Genomic DNA, 17,140 nt, shown 5'->3' on the forward strand with positions numbered 1-17,140 from the left:
AAAAACAAACTAAAAACTACTTCCAAAAACATTCAGCTTTGATATTAATGAGTTTTTTGGGTTCATTGAGAACATGGTTGTTGTTCAATAATAACATTATTCCTCAAAAATACAACTTGCCTAATAATTCTGCACTCCCTGTATCTTGAAAAATATATTTGATGTATTAAGCTAAAATGTAACTTCACTCATAATATGTGTTCAAACTTTGGACCATAAAGGTTTTTATAACTCACCTGCTTGGATTTTAACGTTTAAAGTTTGGACTGTAACCACATTGACTGAAAGCTGTGCTGACAGAGGAAGGTGTTGCAGTCACCGTCTACTAGACTAATTCTTGTCATTCAACCATGTTACTCATGTTAATGCCTCTTGGAACATTTATGATGGTTTTATTTGGAAAAACTAGGTGCTATGCTATGAGGTACAGCCTATTCAGGAAGGGCTTCTTTGGTTTGAGAAACAGCTAATATATTGATGTCAGGAAAAAAGTTAACATGGGTTTAATAGAGCTTTTCACAACTCTATTCAAAAGAAAAGGAAGTTCCATTTTTTTTGGATTAGCAGTAGGGCTAAAGAAGTCCCAGGTTTCACAAGTGCTGGAAACATTCCTCTGAGATTTTTGTCCATGTTGGCATGATAGCATCACACTGTTGCAGCAAATTTGTTAGTTGCACATGCATGATGTCAACCTCCTGTTCCAACACATCCCAAATGCGCTGTTGGATTGGAATCTGCGGAGGCTATTTCAGTACAGTGAACTCACCGTCATGTTCAAGAAACCAATTTAATATTAATTAAGCTTTGTGACATAAACGATTATCCTGATATACGATGCATCAACAAGGATGGATCCAGACTTTGTAGCCTCAGTTTCCTGTTCTTACCTGATAGGAGTGGTACCACACGTGGTCTTCTGCTTGGGCTTCAAAATATGACATATTGTGCCAGAGATTTTCTTCCACATACCTTAATTGGAACAATGAGTTATTTGATATTCTCCTGCCTTCCTATCAGTTCGAAGCAGTCTAGCCATTTTCCTCTGACTGCTGATATCAATATCAATTTTCACCCAGAGACCTGCTGCTCACTGGACATTCAGCCCGTTTTCTGTAAATCCTAAACCATTTCATGTTTAAAGTCACTTAAATTGACTTTCTTGCCCATTCTTATGCTCAGTTTGAACTTCAGCAGGTAACCCTGACCAGTTGCTCCAGTGTGATTGGCTGATTGGATATTTGTATTAACAAGCAGTTCCAAAAGTAAACCTAATCAAGTAGCCAGTGAGTATAGACTGGAAATGAGTAATACAGAAAGTCACCTTTACTTTTTTGTTTAGGCCTTAAAGCACAAATAAAAGTGGGAAAACAGCAAATTCTGGTTTACAGGCTTATGTGTGTGTGGTTTTAGAAACAAACTGCAGTTGAAAAACATATTTCTTGTTGGTTCCATTAAGGCTTGGTGGCTCTTTCAGGTCACAACAAACGCGTTCATATTTAACACCAACAAGGTCCTGTGAAATTAAAATGAACAGATGAAAATATGCAGAAAGTTCATCCAGAGCAGACGAGACTGCGTGCCTCTGCTCTTGTGGTGGCCATTTCTGCATCAGCCTTACTGCAAAGAATCACATCTTGTGTTTTCAGGAGTTGTCACCATAAAAGCTTCTGTGTTCTTGCTGGTCAGGACATCTTTCACAGGAACAACCACTACAAATAATTCATGATTGTTTCTTTCAGGGGAAAGAGGGAGGGGTGGCTGGGTTAGGTGGGGGTGTGCGGGGGTAACAGAGTGCACCGTGCATCTACCAAGATGCACAGCTGACGGGTGCTAATGTGAGTTACTTACATAATCCCATTTCTAGAGAGTCACAAAAATCCTGACCTCTGGTAAATCTCTCTCCACACTGGGGGAAGAGAGAGAGGAAAGCCAGCTATTTGCCTTTTGAATGGCCACTCTGCAAAACCTCTGTCCTACTGAGTAAATTTTTCTGTTAATCCACCCATCCATGTAAAACATCTACTCCAATCTGAAAGCTGGAGGTGAGGGTGAGAAGGATGCACCTCCCTCTGCCTGATTCAAGCATGTATTCACCTACGGGTGTCCCCTTTACTTCCAAAGTACAACTATATATATTTTCTTCATAAAAGGGTCATATTTTCTCCCTTTTTCTTCTCCACCTAATTCAGCCTGCTATTTTTATAAACTTTTCAACAGCCCCCCTTCAAATTTTGATTCAGAATATTTTAACCTAAAGATTTTGTTGGGCACTGATCAGCAAAGATAAAGCTTATGTCTACACACAGGTAGAAACAGCTGCACCACCCACAGTTATCCAAACACACTCCCTAATCCCAGGATGGGAAAAAGACTTTAGAAGACATCCAGATGTAGTGTAGCAGTAAGGTGGGTTATTTTGTGGGTCCTCGAGATCTCCCTGGTGGGAAAAAATTCAGTGCTTCACTTTTCCTGTCCCTCTACATCCGGGGTTTAGTCTGTTCTCCTTGTGTTTGCCTTACCCCTCGACCCCTGAAATGATCCCGCTCAGATGGGAATGTGCGTCAGCTTGTCTCTGTCGCTCCTGTCCTCAGTGTCCGTCACTTGTTCTGACCTCGTCCCTCTGTGATAAAACACAGTCACCGTAGTGTTCCCGCTGTCCTCACTTCCCCTCGTGTTTGTCGCGCAGGAGACGTCCAGCCTCACCTTCGTCGGGCTTTCTCGCTTGGGGTTTCCCGCCTGGTTACTCGCCATTACCGTCTCCACCGCGGCACTCACCGCGGCCAAAAAGCCGCGTCCCCGGCAGCGCAACAGGCGCAGGAAAGCGTCTCTGAAGTCCGCGTTGAACGCATATATGACCGGGTTTAGAGACGAATTGCTCCAGCCGATCCACACAAAGACATCAAAAGTTTTTTCGCTAACGCAGTAAGGGCCGCGTTGGGCCGCCGGAGCAGCTGGTCCGGGACAGAAAGGCAGAGCGCAGTTGAGGATAAAGAAAGGCAGCCAGCAGCAGACGAACACGCCCATTATGATGCTCAGAGTTTTGAGCACTTTTGTCTCTTTTCTGATGGAGACTTTGAGCTCGCAGTGTGACTGATTAGAGGGCTGGCAGTCCGGATGTAGACTGATGTGAGACTGAGACGAGCGGGTGCTCATTTCTGTGCACAGGTGTGAAATCAGTTCAGGAACGTCCGAGCGGCAACTCTGCGCGTGCTCAGCAGCCCGCTCCAAGGAGGATATCATGCGTATCTGCATTTGGGCTATCCGGTAGATGCGTGTGTATGTCACAATCATGATCGCGACCGGGATGTAGAAGCTGATGAGGGAGGAGGAGATGGCATATGTGCGGCTGAGGCTTGAGTCACAGCTGTCAGTACTACTACCGTAGTGCGCCGGATTCTCCCCGGTTGGGTCACCGATCTCCGCCCGGTGCCAGTTTAGCTGCACAGGAACGAAGGAGATGACCACAGACACTGTCCAGGTCACACCGATGATGACGGATGCAACCCTCCTATTCATACTCCTCTCATAGCGAAACGGGTTGGAGATGGCCCAGTATCGGTCCACACTAATGACGCACAGGTTTAGGATGGAGGCCGTTGAACACATGATGTCGCAGGCCAGCCAGGTTTTACAGAAGCCCCCGAACGGCCAGAAACCGGCCACTTCGGCCACCGCTTTCCACGGCATCACCAGCACGGCCACCAGGAGGTCCGACAGAGCCAACGACACGATGAAGACGTTGGTTACTTTTGCGCGCAGGTGCCGATAGCGATAAACGGCCGCGCACACCGTGAAGTTACCTAAAAGTGTCCAAATGATGAGCAGCGCCAGAACACAGCCCGTCAAGACGCGGTGCGCCGGTAACCCTTCCCGGCTCCTAGCTCCTACCAGCGCCAAGCCAGTTGTATTATTCATCGCCTCGTCCTGCGCTCGGCCACATGTCGAAGTGAAAGTGCGAGAATCCTCGCCACTAACAAAACAAGAGTCTTAATGGTAACCCACAGTGGCGACTGAGTGCCCTGCTCCACTCGGGCTGATCTCAGCTTCTGCTCTGAGCGCACAGCAGACTGACTGGGGACCTGATGCACCACCAGCTATGCTCACTGCTGACAGCACAGCTCCCAGACGCGCAGAGCTGAGAGAAGTTTGCCACCTGAGAAAAGCAGAAATCATGTCGAGCCATTTTTAATTTTCTCTGTGAACAGTTTCATTCTGCATTACTGTTTGAGATTAATCCCTTCCCGGTCTCTCACTCTCGCTCTCTCTTATTTTCCTAATCTCAGGACTCTTACCATCAGTGGAGACGTTGCTGTAACTAAATGAAAGCAGGATGATTCAACACAAACACACAAAAGACTTTCCTTTACAGATGTTCCCATTAATTTAGGCCAGTTTTTCAGTTCATAGAGATTACAGCCAGAAATGCTGAAACTAAAATCCCCCCATTTTATTATTACAATTTTTTTGTTTCATGCATTTGAATCAGGATATTCGTTTTGGTTTTCGCCTTGAGGCGACTTATGTTGTGATTTGGCGCTATATAAATAAAATTGAATTGAATTGAATTGAATTGTTTTTTCTTTCCTCACAGACACATTCAGTGTCTCTAATCTTTATTTATAACAGTGTCTTGAATATTTATGTATGACAGGAATACATGGCTTTTTGGTTTATTATCTAAATATAGTTGTCAAGATATTCTATGTGACAGGCAGAGTGTGGACCCAAATGCAGGACACAGAAACAGTCCTTAACTCCAAAAAGTTGTATTGCTTTGTATTTTAGTATTCTCACAAAAACCAAAAATACAAAAGCCGAGACAGTGCTGGAATCAAAAATGCAGAAAACTCAGAAGCTAAGGAAAAACTAAGGGAAAACACAAAATACAGGAGCACACTACTAGAGAGGAGCCTCAGAAAATAAATACACAAGAGGTGGGAGCACAGCTGGAACTAAAGTTAAACTAAACCCTTAACTAAACTTAACTAAAACCTAAAAAATGACACAAAAGTTACCAAAACAAAACTAACTAACTAAAACAGGAGACAGCCAAGACAGAGCCGGAGACTTAACAAGGTACGGGAAACACACAGCAGGCAGAATAAACTGAAACGGAATATAAGAAAACTATAGCCAAGTATTAAAAATATAGCCTGAGGATGTAAACAAACATAATATCTGCAATCCATTAATTAAAAAAGAGTCCATAACACACAACGTTGCATCAAAAACCCAGGACCATGACATCTCTTCATCTGGTTTCACTCAAAAATATTTGCATGTTTTCAAAATAGTGAAGTCAGTCACATCATTTGTAGTGTTTATTTTCCCTCAATCACCCAGTATCCAAACAATCATGTCCTTAATCTCATTATATTGGTTTATCAGCTAATCATTATTTTCACATAATTTCTGTAAATCCATGCTTTGGTCAAGGACACAGGAGAATTGTTACAGTATCAAATTATTCAATTTCACAACAATAGTTTGATTTTCTGCTCAAAAAGATGCTTTGACTGACCAGGAGACAGCTGGCCTGTATCCAAAGGTAACAAAAACACCTACAAAATCCAGTTTGTCACATTTTCAGTCTTATAATAAGTTAACAGACTGCTGGCTGTTACTTACGATGATGGTGATATGGTGTTTTTGTAATATTAACTCTCAGAGATTCAGACTGTATTCCCTTATGTTTTGTTTTACCATGTATTCATGCACTGTGTTGTACTGTTTTATCTGCCAGGCCTCTGGTAGAGAACCCAAACTTGAAGTATAAAAAAAAATGCGGTCAATCCTTCAAGCTCGGGTCCTCTACCAGAGGCCTGGGAGCTTGAGGGTCCTGCGCAGTATCTTAGCTGTTATATATATATATATATATATACATGACATACATACACATTTCTTCAGAGGACTTTGACATATACTTCTTTTCTGGAGACTTAATCTAACCCAAACTCAGACTACTACTTTACTTACTTTACTTTCAGGTGAACACTGAAACGAAGTCGGAGAACAAGTGCTCAGCTGAAATAAAGTAATTTACATTACTGGAATTCATATTTTGTCTCCAAAACAGAGTTAGGTCAAGACTGTATAAACAGAATAATGGTCTGTTCCCACAACATCAGTAATACAAGTGCACTCAAACACAGACACACACAGACGCACAGGGCAGTGGATAAAAGCAGAGTTTTTGGCTGGGAACAGAAGCAGATGGCACAGTTGAAGTCACAACATCGGTAATGATGCTGAAATAGCACTCAAGCAATATTTGATCTTTATTAATGGCAATGGGATTTTATTCGAAAAAAGGTTTAAATGAAAGAGATAGAGATAGCAGCACAAAGCAGAGGGCGTGGAGGTGATCATCAGATTATGTCTGTCACCGTTGAGATTTTGTACTTTTTTTGTGCTTTTGGCAGGGTAAGACATACAAAGGAATTAGGTCTCTTCGTTGAAATGAAAGTGTTTACACATGGGCATTAACTCCCTGTTGCAGGTAATGGTCAAATCAAAGAAGACAGTTTAAAGGCCAGAGCATATTATAGTAATTAATAATAGTAATTATTGTGCCAGCAAACACATGAATGGTAAACATTTAACACAAAGGGTTAGTCCTGTTATTGTACACAGTGGTAAGTTCCAGCATTCACAAAGCTGCATTCAGTCTCATCTCTTGTCCCTGTGCTGTCTCTCTGCAGAGATCCTAACACTTACTGTCAAACTGCTTTTCCATCTTTGGGATTTCCTTGTCGCACTTTTCTCGTTCTCTTCACAGGTTGTCCTCCAGTGTCTCTTGGGGCTTTCTTCACTAACCTGTTGTTGCTCAAACTTTATTTTGATGGGTTTTACTTCATCCTCCAAGGGCCTCAGTTCTCAGCTTTTCCATCCTCTGCTTTTCCATCTGCATGTCCATTTCTTTGTGAATTTTCTTCCTCTGATCTGTGAGTCCATCATCCATTTGCTTTTTCCCCTCTTCTCCTCTGAACTCTGGACGAATTAATTTAAGTGTCTTCAAAGAAACTCTCGTCACATCTTCCCTTTTGTATTTCCTGAACTTCCCCTTCAGTATTTTTATTTTTTTACTGTAATCTTTTTAGATCCTCTCCTCCATTGATTTTATCCCTTTCTCTTTCTACTCCACCTGCTCCTCAAACATGTTGGTAACTTTGTGAGGTCTTATCAGTCAAGTCTTACTCAGAACTTCAGTCAACTGCTTCTCTTGTATCTTCTCCTTTCTGTCATTTTCCTCAGGCTCTCCCCTAAAATCCTCCCCATTTCTCTTACCAGTTTCTCCTTCCTCTGATTTTTGCTGAACCATCTTTAAATTTCTCTCATAGTGCTAATTTGTTACATTCTGCTGCTCCTAGTTCTCATTCAATAACCACTTCTCCATCTGTAGGTGATGAGCTACATCTTCATCCATTTTCTAGCAATTTCCTGTGATTTTGTGCTTTTTTTTTAATTACCTTGCTTTATAATATCCACCAAGCAAAATGACTTCCAGCACCTGTTCTTTGCTACAACATAGTACTTTCCATCTCTTGTGGCCAGCAGCTCAGCCAGATTCCTGCTCCCACCTATCACACCCCGTTCATGGATGTGCACCACCAAGAAATGTCTATTAGTTCTGTCTCACTTCCTCTTTTTCCTCCTATCTAGGAAGTAGAGGAGGCTAATACACCTTTCTTCTTCCACTTTCTTCTTCACTTTTTGTGAACAAGGAAGGAAAAAGCAAAGTGCAAAACTGATGAATTACATGAATTATTGTTTATCCTCATTATTCTCCCAAAACACTGTAGTTCTGTAGATATCTCGGTAGGTATGTCAGACCATATGGTCCCTCTGGACTCTAACTGTCATTACTGCTTTTTTTCTCATGATTGAATAAAGTTTGTATATCTGAAGCACTCGGCTCAGCAGGCCTCTGCTCTGAGAAAACACAGTCCAGAAAGAAGCAGCCTGATAATGCAGATACAAGCAGTTTGTGAAGAGGTTGGGAGGAGTGTTGTCAACAGGATAGTAATGTGATATTTATATATGTATTTGTCATTTAGGTACCAGGGGTCAAAAATGAGTTGTTATTCTGTCCTTGTTGAGGTCAAACAATCCAAAGAAACAGACTGAAGCAGACACATCTGCACAAGAATGTCTAAAAGTCTTTGCAATAACTTTGTGTTGCATCTCTTGGCGAGAGGAAATTATCAGCTAAATGTTGTCCTTCGTGTTGCTTTCATAGCACGCTGCTAACTGTAGGCCAACTCAGTATTTCTTTTTCCAAACTCCACTAGATGGAAGCAAAGATTAGTTCTTCTCATAACAGCCTGACAGCGATGTCTTTGTGACAGCAATGACAAGGAGGACAGTAGACTTTTTTTAAAAAAATAAACAAAAAATGAATGGTTTTTTTTATTATTGATGTAATTTTTTTAAAAATACTGCAGAAAGAAAATCACTTAGTCAGCTATGAAGGAATTTATTTGGTGTCTGAAAATGGGAAGATAAATAATAATGAACTTCAATTTAAGCCTGCAATAAACTTTATTACTTCCTATTACTAATATTTCCTTCCAATTCGAAAAAGATTTAAAGAACAATGTACTTTTTTGTTGTTGTTGTTGTTGTTTTGTGTTTTTTAATTTAGGAACATGAGAGCCAGTCAGTTGCATTAATGCTTTTGCCATCCAGGAACTGTCTACACACTCTGGCCACATGAGGATGATCATTGTCCTTCAGAAGGAACCAGAGGCCCACTGAACGAGCCCAACCTCTGACTGTTGGCCAAAAATGTGAAAATCTGTATAAGCTTTCAAGGATTTCCCTCCCAGACCTTCACCCACTCCCAAACCAGTTGTGTTGGATCATGCTGTGTGTGTGTGTGTGTGTGTGTGTGTGTGTGTGTGTGTGTGTGTGTGTGTGTGTGTGTGTGTGTGTGTTTTATATGCTTGTCTACCTGATTTTAATGAGTACTGACTTATAGAAAAAGTGCTAATACATTAATTTATGATTCTATCCTCTGTTTTTACCTCTTGTACTGTTAAAGTATCTATGGGACATTTGGTTATGCAAGTTCATTCATTAATTCATTCAGTCAGTAACTGAATCGTCTCTAATTTGACCTAATCTGCCCTCCAGAGGCTCTTTTCTGAATTGAAACATTTAAATAAAATAAACCAGGTTCATTCAGTTGCCTGCCCTCTACAGTCCAAACAAACTGCTAATCATCAAAAAAACAGGTGAGGGAAAATGAGTGTCTGTGATATGGATAAGATACAATGTTAAGTTTATAAGCTGCATTTTATATAAAACAAAAACAAAAACAGGACAATAAGAAGGGGACAGAATTCACAAACACACCAAATAAGATTTAAACCACCACAAACTGAGCAACAATCATTTTTAATAACACAATATCAAAGGTTTATTTTTAATTGTGCCATTGAGCAAAGTGTAAATTAGCAATAAGGTAGAGTGCATCACCCTTTATTGTGAAAAAGTATCACTAAGGTCAGATAGTGTGTTAAAAGTCTTTGTGAGGTAAATGTTCACCTTTTCTCTTCAAGTATGGAGAACTTGTAAACCAATGTCAGTTTCATGTGGCTTTAACAGCATTAACTCACACGATCTACCAGTGATAGTGTCTATAAGGACAGATGTGATTCATAGGCTGTGTCATCGACATTTACACTGTTTCAAAAGTATTTCAGGTTTTCCTCTTGGTGCTCCCTCCTACATCGTAGCCAACTCTGGAAAATAGCATCCTCTGGTTGCTTAAAACGTAAGGCAAGAAATGTAATGCCTATAGCTGGATGTTTGGCTGTTAGCTCATCAATAATAGAGTCCATGCATGTTCAAGGCAAGGCCTGGATTGTCTTACTGCTCCACTGCTCTGTGACACATGCAAACAGATCTTACATAAACTAACCGAGAGGCTTTCCGTGCACACATGTGGTTAAATGGATGATTTGTGTGCAGTGACCTCGTCTTCTTTATGTCAAAACAAAACAAAAACCCCAGACAAACACTCACATACACACACACAAACACACACACACACACAATACTGACATGAAACATGGTTTTCTTGCGGACAAAATAGTCTTCATTTGTCTCATGTTGCATTAAAGTCGAACAGAGGTGTAACAAGACTGGAGGTTTAGTGTTGATGAAAAGTAGAAGAAGCTATCAAGACGCCTTGGCAATGATGAGAATGCTCATGAGGAAGACCATGATGAAAAAGATCCACATAAAAAACCGATCCATCACCTTGGCAACTTTCTTCCACTCTGCTACCTTGATGCACGTGGCTCTCTGCTCACGGAAACAGTTTGCAATGTACTCGATGTTCTTAACCACCTGAAGACAGGACAGATGGACACTTAAAGGTTATTTATATAACATCCAGAAAGCCTTTGCTGCTAATGACACTTGTGGCCATTAGACAAACTGCAGTCTATAAGTTTCTAGAATTTACATGACAGCAAGAGGTTCATACCAGACCGTTCAGCACTGTTATGTTGCAGTGTTGCATTTGCTGTAGGTCCTTTATGCTTTAACACACTTAGTTTGAAACATCGTCTAAATTTAATTTAATTTCAAAGGACACCAGGGCATGAGAATACATCACCAGGGAAGTCTAACAAAAACACTTTTACAAATTGCTGGCTTTCCCCCAAATAAGGTTTTTAAAAAGATTTTTCCCTGGAAGTTTTACTACTATCAGTGCTGTCAGGTGAGTCCAGTGTCTCCTCCTTATAATCTTCCTCATTTCCCCCCCTTTTCTGTGGGAAACAGTTTCTTGCTTTGTACCATTGCTTTTATTTATTCTTGGATAAACACACAGTCGGACTCAACACTTAAGTTGCACCATGGCTTACGTTGGCTGATGAAGCATTTTGGTGTTCATGTGCATAAAAAAAGGTTTGCAAGCTATTTATAACTTTGCTGATAAATTAATTTACTGATTAAGCCATTTAAAACGATCCAGATTACCAGCCATGGCAGCCCTGAGGGTCTGAATAAATTAGCTTACTCGCACTACATTCGATAGTTAGGCAGGCTAAAATTACCTAACATTAGCAAGAAGAAAGCTTGGGGTTGGCTTTTTCTCTTGAGGTTGTCCTATTTGGTTTTCTTCTGCCTCATGTTAGCCAGTGTTAGCAACAATTCCAAGTGTTAAAGTGGACTGAAACTATCCGGTTATGATGTTCCAGCATTTCCCAGGATGCAGCCTAACTGCTCATCTGCTTTATACCAGTTGAAGTTCAGGGTCTTGCTGCTGGAGTCAGCATTCACTCAGATTTCACTCTGGATTCTTGACTAGCTTAACGTTAGCATGCCCTCTTGGCAGATGCTTTCAAAAACCCAAAGTTGTTTTAGCAGCATGATGTGTTTGTTTCTGTCCTGGATGCAGTTTTCCACTTTACCATTTATTTTGTCCTTTTGTGCAATAATAATAAAATAAATGTCCATATCTACGCTCTAGACTGTCGCTATTTTCCTCCTCTGAAATGCAAACTGAAATCAGTTGATTGTAGTACGAGTGCAAGAACCAACAACGGGATCGATAGGTAGACATGCTAACAATTTTAAGAATTTGGACTATTTCTACAGAAACCGGTTCCCTAATGCTGTAGTCAGGTGCTGCTTCCTCCTGATACCATAAGATGCTTGATTAATATAAAGAAAATAATATCCAACTCCCACTTACACCCTCAACATATTTTTTTCTTTCTCAGCACTGTGTTTCTAAATCACGCATGATTTTTTAAAAATGAGATATTGGCTCAGTGCTTCATCCATGAAAATACTGGGAAGTTTAGTACAGATTAATACTGGATAAACTGGTTAGTTTGCAGTACTGTAGTGAAGTTTACAGTGATGCAATATGTTGGACTGGTGCAGGGTAGTCTGTGGCGTTCATTGTCAGTGTACGGTTACATCAAGACATCAATTTATATTTAAGCTGATCAGCTTACATATTGTTCAGTTCAGTTAAATCCCAAAAGATCAGTAAGCTTCAGATCAGCAGGAACAGAGTGTTACTGGTCTATATGCAAAGAAAACCAATCTACTGGAACTCACAATACAAGCTTTTATAGATCATTCAGAAGTAGCTTGAAATTTCCAGGTATTTAACCCCAAACTTTTAGATAATATCTAAAAAAATTTGACTTTGATCTAAATCTTCCTGGCATTTTCCTTCCAGTGGCAGAAATAAGCTTCTAAAGTTTTGTGTGTCTATTTCTAGGTGGTTTTCCAAGGTTGCACAACTAAACCAGATATTAGGGTTTCCCCTATCTGACAAAGCACAGTTTAACCCCTGGCCAACACAAATGGATTTCTGACTTGCCAACATAGCAGCTAGCTCACTAATCTTAGTTTGTGTCCTCGCTAACATTTTTAAAGAAAAATCCTCATTAATTGATTACTCATTGGTTTCTGTCCTTATCTGGAGTTTCTTTTAGAGTTTATGCTGTGATGAAACAAACTGTTTTGTGGTTTGTACATTTCCTTGTTCATTGCCAGCTATTGTTCCGTAATGGCAAAGGGGCAGAAGAGAGACACTGAGGGAGGGATCATTAAAATGAAAATAACTCCTTCCCCATTCACCAAGTTCACAGGCTGTAAGGGGCAATCCAAAGACATGGAGAAGATGTCATTTTACCACTCACACACTGGCAACAAAAAATATTAAACATATAAAAGTCCTACATATCACTTCTAAATTAATATTAGTTGCATTTAAAAGTAGTAAAGGATGAAACAGCATGAAGTGTCACCTGTTTATGTTGGATAGAGGGGCAGCAGCAGGGACAGGCAGGGACTTGAATCTTCTCTGAGGAATAGAGGATCTGCTCCTTAAACCCCCCATTCAGGTGTTGGAGGTGCAGTGGATGCCGAGGAGCCTGGTAATCTAGTTCATCCCTCCTGATGTGGTGGTAACGCTGAGTGGGCTCATGCTTTGCGTCACCCCTCTCCAGCCTGGAAGCGTGGTTGTTATGATTGTTGTAATGGTGATGCCTGCTGTTGGTGTTGCCGTTTGCTTGTCTTTTGTGATGGTTTTTGTGATGATGTACACCATTCCCATTGCTGTATTTGTTTGGATCACTGTCAGTATAGTAGAAGCCATCATGGAAGCAGTCGTCATGGTAGCAGCTCTTATCACCCATTGGTTCCTCTGGGTAGAGCGGGGTCCTCTCGCTTTCTGGCGTGGTGCAGTTCTCCCCGACTTCATAGACAAAGAAGATTTTTGACATGTAGTCAATGATGAGCACCTTAGCCCAGTAAGGGACTGGTTTGGCTTCAGCACCACAGAAATGAATGTTCATGATGAAGATGGTGAGAGAAGTGGAGGCTGTGATCATAGTCATGGTGGCAATGTAGTACTTCCCTAAAAAGGAAGATAGAAGAAATTACAGATTTATAAATAGAGTCTATTAAAAAGTCTGTAAAAATAATAAATACATAGGGTCAAGTGTATGGGTAGCTTAAAAGTAGGTAATACTGGTTTATTTATCTTGAGATACCATGCAAAATTTAAATATATAACCACAAGACTAAGTAACCAGTGGGGCCCCGATTTATGTGTAAAATTGGTCAAAATCTTGACCTTGTGCTTTATATTTTTGAATGAATTTTTATGCATTTTTATTATGCCTGTTTTTATTATGACTTTCAACAGTTTCCATACTTCCATAAATAAATCAGACCTATGTAGGGCATGCTTTCTGCAGGAGGCATGCTCTCAGCCACCAACAACTGGAACACAGTGAGCGCCAGCAGAACCGTCACCCCCAAGGAAACTTTCTCCCCCGAGTCAGCTGGAAGGTAGAAGCCCAGCGGAGCCAGGAAGGAGATGAGGAAGCAGGGGAGGAGCAAGTTGAAGATGTAGAAGGAGGAGCGCCTCTTCAGGAGCAGGGTGTAGGTGATTTCAGTGTAAGGATCGGAACAGCAGCCATACATCATGACGTTTCTAACCGCTGGCATGCCGTGACACTCCCACTCCACATTCTCCACAAAGTCAGACAGGTCCCCGCTGTCCATGCCCAAACTGATGTCCACCTGTGTGGAGTCCATACAAAAGCACGATGAAAAGATGTTAGTGAAACATGTACAAACAAGTAGAACTACGATGATGAAATCATGTTAAAACCAAGAAAATGAACATTTAAATCACACAAAAACAACACCCACCACAATAACTTAAACCCAGTGTTGCAAATTAGAAAATCATTCCACCCTGGAAAACAACAGTTCAAAGAAAAGCTCAAAATTACCACAAAGAGTGTATTTAAACTTCTACCACAACTGTATGGAGAAATAAGCTCCTTAAACATCTACTTTAGCACATTTTGCTTGTGTTCATCTGTTCACTCAGTATTGTCCATGAGTGTTTCCATACTTTCTATCACTGAGTTCAGCAGTGAGAACATACTGATAAATATTTAAGACGCTATGTGTTTGTCAGCCATATATCTGTCTCCTTCTTACTCTGCATGCTCCCTGTGTGCAGACACACCTGGTTTCCATTGTAGGTCCAGGAGCCAAATGTGAGATTGCACTGCTGCCAGTCAAAGGGGAAGTAGGAGACGTCCACCACACAAGAGCTCTTTGTGATGGCCGGAGAGTCCCAGATGATCTCTCCGTTGTAACGCAGCTTCACGTTAGTGTTGGATGGGCCTGACGACTCCTCATCTGCTCTACGTGGACAAAAACAGAAGGAATGCGTGAGCTCGATCAGATGCACCTTTTCCATTTGATTAACTATAAAAATATGATTCCTCATCTTCTTTCTGTTCTTCTGTCTTTGTTTGTTACTGACTTGTTATAGAGGACAATGTCGGGCTTCCAAACCAGGTCACTGGGGATGTTGATCATTTCAAGGTCATCATATTCCTCCTTGTCCCACTTCAGGTAGGCATCATGCCAGACCTGCCTGATCCACAGGTATGTGGTTAACACCTGATTCCTCTCATCCTAAACACACACGAACATAGACACAGTGACAGTGCCTCGATTTATGGCTCCCACAAACGGAGTACACTTGAAGACTCCTACTTTATACTACATTATCCTGAGTGTGATCCTCACAGTACACTGAAAGGCTGTATGCTGAAACCCATCTTTATCTGTAGCTCTGAAGATGTGACCACTGGGAGTAAAGAAGCTCTGTGAAAACAGCCTCTTTGTCAGATCTGAGAAGAGGCCTACAAAGGTTAAATGATCTGGGTTTCCCAGCTAGTGCTTTTAGAAATGTAAATTTGTTACTGAATGCTTGAGTTTCAAACTGGAGGCGTGGAGTTTCATAACAGCCAGTGAGGGTCTAACACAGCAGGCTGGTATAAAGGGGACTAAGTGTGGGAACCATGGGGTTTGGTGGGTGCTTGGCATTTGGAAATCGCAAATTCTTCAAATTAGCATAAATATGATTATATCTTTATTCAGTTGCAACATTGCTTATCTTCATTATGACAACCGCAGAGCAACCTCAGCACTAAAACATACACGACTGAGTGTCAAAAAGATGGAGCGGGTGAGTGTTTTTAATTGCATTAGTCTGCGCAGGCATGCCTAATAAAGTGGAGGCTGAGTGTATGTGAGTTATTACCACTGTACAATAAATCATCTGAAACATGTTACAGGAAAATGTGACTGTCAGCTGCTTCTTAAATTTCTTATCTTTACAGCTCAGATTGTCATCAGATCGATGTAAAATGTTACCGCATAATACCGCATTATTTGTTTTTTATTACACACCATTAACCCTTAACACCTACTGAAGCATATTAAATATATGGATTTTTTTCTGGGTTTTTAGGACTTTTGCATCATCAGTGGGATTTTTTACTCCTCTGAAAATCCAAAATAAATTGCATAATACATCTTTAAGCAATACATTTGAGGGGGGAAAGCCAGATGTAGAAAATATGACACAAATTAAAACTCATATATTAAATTTTTTATTGGAATTGTCTGCAATGGTTTCATTGTCCATGCTTTAAAGGGTTAAAGTGCAACCTCGGCATAATGCCACTCTGGATTTTATTGCAAAAACTGTGCATGTCACTGTTAAAATGTTGAACCGGTGTGGCCAAGCAGTGGTCAAATCCACACAATGTTTCTTCTAATATAGCAGTCATCTCACAGTTTGAAAAGGGAACAAATACACCTAGCTATTGATAAATGTAATTAAATTTTAAAAAAAACTGCAAAATACCTTAATTTTTTTCCACATTATATATTCCCCTGCAGGCTTTTAAAGAAATGATGGCTTGGATTTGGACATACGCGTCCCAGACTCGTATTGAAAAGTTTAAGTAACAAAAGGGGGCGACCACAAACGTTCCTCTCTACTCACCATATCTTTGATCTGTGACAGAGTGATCTGCAGGGAGACATTGAGGGCTTTGTCTGTGTCCTCTACAGGTCTCAGAGCATTGGAGTAGTTCTCCATCAGGTCGTTTAGAAGTTTATGGGCATAATGACCCTGAGCACAATGGGACACTGAGGAGCAACACACAGAAAGAGAATGGAAGGCTGCACTAAACAGAGAGAAGGAAACTACAGATGATGAAGAGTAACAAATCTAACTTGGCTTATTAAAGCAAACTCCCGCCTCAGCGGTGCAACAGTTAGTGACAGCTGCGGCATCAAAATGAGAACTGACCTCGCACCAAAAGGCCGATCCAAACCATCAGCAATGCCTTCCTCATTCTTAACCGGTCACAGGCCCAAGGATCAATTATTCAGCAAAGCAGTCGCTGGGACAGCTTGTGTCCTAATCCAGCGTCACTCGATTCTGATCTCCATTCTCCCTCGCTGAAGCCGAGCCAGCCGAGACCACAGAAAATTCTCGAAATCTTACATCCTGTCAGAAGCTCTCAATGCTTCGCTAGTTGTTAGTCGCAGTTCGTCTCTGTCACTGTCTCTCTCTGTGTGTAATCGCTACTGGAACAGGACCTGGAGCTATCACACACACATACACGCACACACAATCACACATGCATGCACACACAACCACACAAACACTCAAACACAGGTACAGGTGCAGTGTCACATAGCACACATGCACTGGGTGAAATGCGATGCCTGCAGCCCCATCCACTTCTGTACATGACCACAACCAGCTGTATGACAC

General features: G+C 41.1%; 2 protein-coding genes across 2 annotated transcripts; both read right to left on the reverse strand.

The window, feature by feature from the left end:
• Positions 1–1,896: 1,896 nt before the first annotated feature.
• Positions 1,897–4,080, reverse strand: LOC102216047 (D(1) dopamine receptor-like). The gene has a single exon (XM_005741132.1). It carries the CDS (start codon positions 3,913–3,915, stop codon positions 2,545–2,547), a length of 1,371 nt encoding a protein of 456 aa, XP_005741189.1. The 5' UTR covers positions 3,916–4,080; the 3' UTR covers positions 1,897–2,544.
• Positions 4,081–10,020: 5,940 nt separating this feature from the next.
• Positions 10,021–16,784, reverse strand: chrna9a (cholinergic receptor, nicotinic, alpha 9a). The gene is made up of 7 exons (XM_005741133.1): positions 16,670–16,784; positions 16,361–16,506; positions 14,825–14,979; positions 14,522–14,702; positions 13,713–14,064; positions 12,783–13,393; positions 10,021–10,356 (listed from the first exon to the last, which is right to left on the reverse strand). Exons 1-7 carry the CDS (start codon positions 16,713–16,715, stop codon positions 10,186–10,188), a joined length of 1,662 nt encoding a protein of 553 aa, XP_005741190.1. The 5' UTR covers positions 16,716–16,784; the 3' UTR covers positions 10,021–10,185.
• Between the last annotated feature and the right edge of the window lie 356 nt (positions 16,785–17,140).

Source organism: Pundamilia nyererei, unplaced genomic scaffold (assembly GCF_000239375.1).
Source record: "Pundamilia nyererei isolate P.nyererei 1_Seehausen unplaced genomic scaffold, PunNye1.0 scaffold00107, whole genome shotgun sequence".
NCBI lineage: Eukaryota > Metazoa > Chordata > Actinopteri > Cichliformes > Cichlidae > Pundamilia > Pundamilia nyererei.

Excerpts from the sequence above, each read along its gene's own strand:
- LOC102216047 (XM_005741132.1), bottom strand. The coding sequence starts at position 3,915 with ATGAATAATACAACTGGCTTGGCGCTGGTAGGAGCTAGGAGCCGGGAA.
- chrna9a (XM_005741133.1), bottom strand. The coding sequence starts at position 16,715 with ATGAGGAAGGCATTGCTGATGGTTTGGATCGGCCTTTTGGTGCGAG. Across the intron at positions 14,065-14,521 it reads GGACCTACAATGGAAACCAG|GTGGACATCAGTTTGGGCAT; the intron begins GTGTGTCTGCAC and ends GACTCCACACAG. Across the intron at positions 13,394-13,712 it reads AGAAAGCATGCCCTACATAG|GGAAGTACTACATTGCCACC; the intron begins GTCTGATTTATT and ends CTTCCTTTTTAG.